Raw genomic sequence first — 4,986 nt, 5'->3', positions numbered from 1 at the left:
TTTCCTGCCTAAACAATTTATAACTAGCAATTTTTACATTCCAGTCATGCGAATGAACCCACCAGGTTTCAGTCACACCAATTATATCATATTTCTCATAATCCAGCAAGAATTCCCAGTTCCTCTTGCTTTTATCTATATACTCAGAAGGTGCCTCTCCCCATTCCCTCTCTCCGGACAGCGGTGAATCACATACGCTTACTATCACACGCTGGGGGGAGAGAGGGGTGATGCAGTACCACTCTGGATCTGTGAAAGTGTTCAGCAAGTTCATGTCTGTAGGTGTTACAGATTTCTTAATTTCTGCAGGATATACCTCTCTCATTCTCTGTCTCCTTCTCAAATATACATTTAATGTCCATATTTATGTCCCGTTTCGATGCATCCTTACATACGATGTAAGTTCCACTCTACCGTTTACTCCTTAAAGAGTGCTAAGGAATATGTGGTACAGAGCATACAAAGAGCTTCAAACCCCTTACCCTCAAAATATAATTCCAAGAATACGAAACAAGCCCATGCATACCCATTCCTCATCTCCCTGACTTCCATGGAGCGTGGTGAGCAAGATGGAAAGGCTCATTGTTTTTTTAATGGGACAGTATTATTAAAAAGCACCCAGGCAACTAGATTGTCTGTTCATTAGAAACTAAACCAAGATCTGAGTTCATGGTTTTTTCTATTAAAATCAAAGCAAACACATTATTGACCAAAATTAGCTAACTTGTTATTGCTTCCCCGCTCTCAAACACCTCTCTGTGTTAGGATGTGGCATCCCACCTTACCTACTTCATGGGTTAATTCTTTCATGGCACATATGTCCCTGCGTCATGCAGTCTACCAGCTAGTTTACCACTGCTGCTATTAGCACATCTCTTGTCTGGTGTCCCGTGAGGTGTCCAGGACTGACACAAGCACAGACGTAGACTGCAGGTGTGAAGTAAGATATGCACTCAAAGTCATACTCAAAAAGAAATGAAATGATGGAGAGCTTGACTCTGGGATGCCTGGCCACAGCCAAGGAATTCATGGAGGAGGCAGCAAGTGCCCTGTGCAGTGTGTGAGTGCAGAACTGGACTCGTGGCCAGCATGAGGATGGAGCTCCTGGAGTACGCTTCAGCTTCATCCCCTTCTGGACAGGAGGTGCATTGCTCTTACAGAGGGTACCTCCACCCATGAGGGATCCAAAGCATTGAACCCACTCTGAAAAAGAGAGCCTTCATCCTCTTCTTGGTAGACTGGGATTCAGGATATTTTTGAGTCAGAAATTGTGCTAAATAATTACAGGACTTGCCCATCAATGAAATATATATGCTCAAATCCCTCTATTCCCAGAGGGGATTCACAATTACATTTCTCAGATGCTAAATGCTTTTTGGATTCTTTAGCCATCCTAGACATGCTGGATAAAAATGAACTCTAGATTCACAATTTATTTCAGACATAATCACAGCATTCAATCTCTGTTAGAGATGTCAGAGAAAACTAGAAATCTGCAACAAGATGAAGGCCTGCCTCGCTGGTCTCTGTGCAGAGGGGGTATGGCGTGCTTTTTGCACCTCTGCCTCTGGAAGCTAAATAGACATTTCAGATATGCAGTGAGAAGATACTAAAAAAATGTTTTTGATTGCAGCCTGAGCCCCAGCTCCTCCAGCCAACTGGGAGCCCTACAATCCTGTCTTTTGTTGCAGTACCACCCGTCTGGGAACTGGTCCTGTGGTGCCTGCGCCACAAGATCGGCTGTGTTTCAGCTGCACCGGTGAAGACAGCAGAAAGTTTTGACAGTGCCATGACTGCAGGGAGAGAGAAATCAAAAGCCTGGTGGCTCGATGAAGAATGTGGCTCACGGCTGGGTGTGGCAGGAGTCTCAGGAGGATTTTGACAGCATCACAGCCACAGAGAGTGTTACTGGCATTCATGTGCTCCTGGTGGGACTCATATTGCTTAGCTTCAGCCATTGTCAGTGAGGAGCCAGGGACAGGTCCGGAGCTGTAGGACTGGTGCTGACCATCGATTGTGGCCAGAGGTGTGAGGCTATGGAGTGGCTACTGAAAGGACTTTGCCTGGAGGAAAGCTGTTGTTGCAGTCATTCTCAGGATGCTATTAGTAAAGCTTTAAGAAAGATGTTATTGAAAGTATGGAGCGCATTCAAGCCAGGGATTTTGACTAATTTAATACAGTACTATCTGTGTGCTCAGTGGTATTTTCTGAATGTTCTCCTGCCACCGTAGGGCATTTATGAACCAGATGGTGACTGTATGACTCGTGATACCTACAGGACCATGGGCAGTAAGCGTGCTGTGGATGGTGTGGGGAGCCTAAGGGACCGATTGCTCACAGACACACTGGCTGTTAGGGGTGTACATGATCACAGTGCTAGCGCCTCACTGCCCTGGGGCTCAGAGAAAATGATCACCAGTCAGGCTGCAAAAGGCCATGACAACATGCTCACAGTCTGGTATTACAAACCAGTAAGTCTGGATGAAGACCTTTCACAATTAGTTTATGTTGACATTCTTAGGGACAAATTTAGACCCAGTGTCCATTATATCATTCCCGTCCTTACTAGAAAAAACTATGGCAAGTCCTGAAGGAGGTAGCTGTCTGCCTAAGCCCCTCGATCCCCATACATGGCTGGATTCCTTCTAAAGGCTGGTCACCGCTGCTCTGCTGGCTGAGGAGCACCTTTCACCAGGGTAGTGTTTCTAGGAAGAGGAAACAGACATGTGGCTGCTGTGGCAGTGTGGGGAGGGAGAACAACTCCTTCTCTCTTGCTTTCCCCACAACTTTCTGAAGCTGGCTTACAGCTATCTCCTGAAATCACCCACTACAGCACAGATTTGTTTACCCAGCACAGATCACTGTATTTCTCTTCTCCCACAGATAACTCAGTTTTCTGAGTGGGCTAGAGTCACACAGTTACAAGTTACCTCACACATAAATCTTGGCTTGGAAAGCTTTCAATATCTGCCCGAAATTTGAGCATGCTTGATTGTCCCAATCCCAGCTAAGATGCTAAAAAAGTCGGAGACTCTTAAGCTGCTCGTTCAGGCTGCTGTGGCCTAAGTTTATTTCCAAATCAGTAAGACAAATAATCTTTTTTCTATACTTTTTTTCTAACATCAAGAGGATTACTCTGCTACACTCATTTCGGCATGGAGCTGTTTATTGCCAGTCCCAAGGCTGGAGTTCACGAACTTTCCTTTTTATACCTCAAATTGAATTTTAATGACCAACTAATTCTTGAAGCACTGTCCTCAGAAATACCAGTGAGCATACACAGCACCTTGGGATGAAGTGGACTGGGAGCTGCTCCCCAAGCTTGCCCTACTTCATAGCACATTCTTACAGAGTAGTTTTACCAGGATCTCATAAACTTCCCATTATCAGGGAGGTTGTCTCCTCAGAGACACCACGCATGGGGTGATTAGCTTCCTCTCTCCCAACAGCGGTGAAGGACTGACTCCCCAGTCTGTTCCCTGGGTAAAGGCAGGATAGCATGGGAACAGCCCAGCAGATAGGAACCAGCATCCATGAGCCATCATTGTCCCTCTCATGCGGTGTCACATTTATAAACTTTATTTTCCAGTCACCTAATCTAGAAAAAAAGTTCTTTCAAAAGCAGAGTTAGGATGTTAGCTCTACCAGAGGTCTGGGAGCAGGGACTGTCAGTTTGCATCCGCTGAGACTTGATCCAGTCCCACGGCTGCTACCTGCCATCCACCCTCCAGTGTTTTACTTGTTGGTAAGTGCCAGGGTAGAGCAGAGGAAATGAACGCACTGGTGAGCTGGAGAGATGTCTTCTTGAGTGGTTCTCTGCAAGTAAATTGCTGAACAGGGAACAGAAATGAGCTTTCTTGTGTCCGGTTGTGCCCTTTAACTGCCATTTCTCTACTCCAATAAACACACAATCCAGCCCCTAGGAAGGGTTTGTGGGTGGTCATTTCCTTAAGGGATGCCAGAAAAGAGGCAGTCTAGGCTACAGCCTGGTAAAAACTGTGACCTTTGTGCTTTCCCCATCATTCAGACCACTGCCCTAGGGGTTATTTAGGGGGCAATCACAATCGGATGTCAGAACCTCCTTAGCAACTGCCAGCGCTGCCTGTTGTGCACCCCATGGAGCAGCTCCCATCGGGAAGCGCTGACAAGTCCCTGGCTGCAGTGCCCATGAGGGTAGCACATCCTGCTTATCACAGGTTCGGCTGGCTTTCCAGCACAGACCCTGCATCAGCGAGCAGGTAAACAAGCAAATCCTTGCTCTCACTGGAAACAGGTTGCTTTTCAACAAAGAACTGTTAAAATCCTGCCTCTCTCTGCAGGGTGAATCTGCTTTAAGATACAGCACAGGACAGCCTGCCTGTGTTTTTATCACACTGAGCAAACACAAAGCAACACAAGCTGGAAGGAAGTTGTTTTATACTTACCAGCAGCATTGATATTTTCCTCACAGGAGTACCAGATCCCAGTGTGGAAATACCTGAAAAGGAAGCGGTCATCTCCCGTCTCCCAGCTGTAATGAACCACATTCTGGTTTGTCTCGTTTGCAGTCTCATTCCCGCTGTAGTTGAGGCAGTTTGTCTTCTTCTCTTTCCCGCAGCTCGGCTTGGGGACCCTCTGTGTGCCCTCACACCAGTGGGTCGTGATAAAAGCTGTTGTAGAGAAGAGGAGAGCCATCAGATTCAGACTCACTGCTAGCAGGGCTCTGCATCTTCGATTTGTCTTCATGGTAAATCCACCCTCCCTCCCCCTCCTGCTGAGAGAAGAAGTCAAAGGGTTTTGTTTTATTTGGAAGGGGGGGAGTTCAAAGCCTCTCACGATTCAGAATCCAGTTTTCCAGGCATCAAAACTCTCAGCTTCTTCCAATCTATTGTTGTAGCAGTGAAGGAAACGCTGCAGCCAGACTCCCATTCTTCTCCTCACTTGAAACCCTGCCTTTGTACGTTAAAGGAGCAGCTGCAGGCGCGGGAGTGCGGCCGTCCTCTGGTA

At 46.7% G+C, this 4,986-nt stretch overlaps 1 protein-coding gene across 1 annotated transcript in view; it reads right to left on the bottom strand.

The window, feature by feature from the left end:
• The window catches only part of GSG1L (GSG1-like), a 48,595-nt gene extending 43,870 nt beyond the window's left edge, over positions 1–4,725 (bottom strand). The window contains exon 1 of the mRNA XM_010076205.1: positions 4,425–4,725. Coding sequence (XP_010074507.1) covers positions 4,425–4,725 — 301 coding nt within the window. The remainder of the gene's footprint in view (positions 1–4,424) is intronic.
• Positions 4,726–4,986: the final 261 nt, after the last annotated feature.

This window comes from Pterocles gutturalis, unplaced genomic scaffold, assembly GCF_000699245.1.
Source record: "Pterocles gutturalis isolate BGI_N339 unplaced genomic scaffold, ASM69924v1 scaffold18068, whole genome shotgun sequence".
In the NCBI taxonomy this organism is placed as follows: Eukaryota; Metazoa; Chordata; class Aves; order Pterocliformes; family Pteroclidae; genus Pterocles; species Pterocles gutturalis.
The sequence above is the reverse complement of the archived record's forward strand: the minus strand, read 5'-3'. Positions and strand labels throughout refer to the sequence as shown.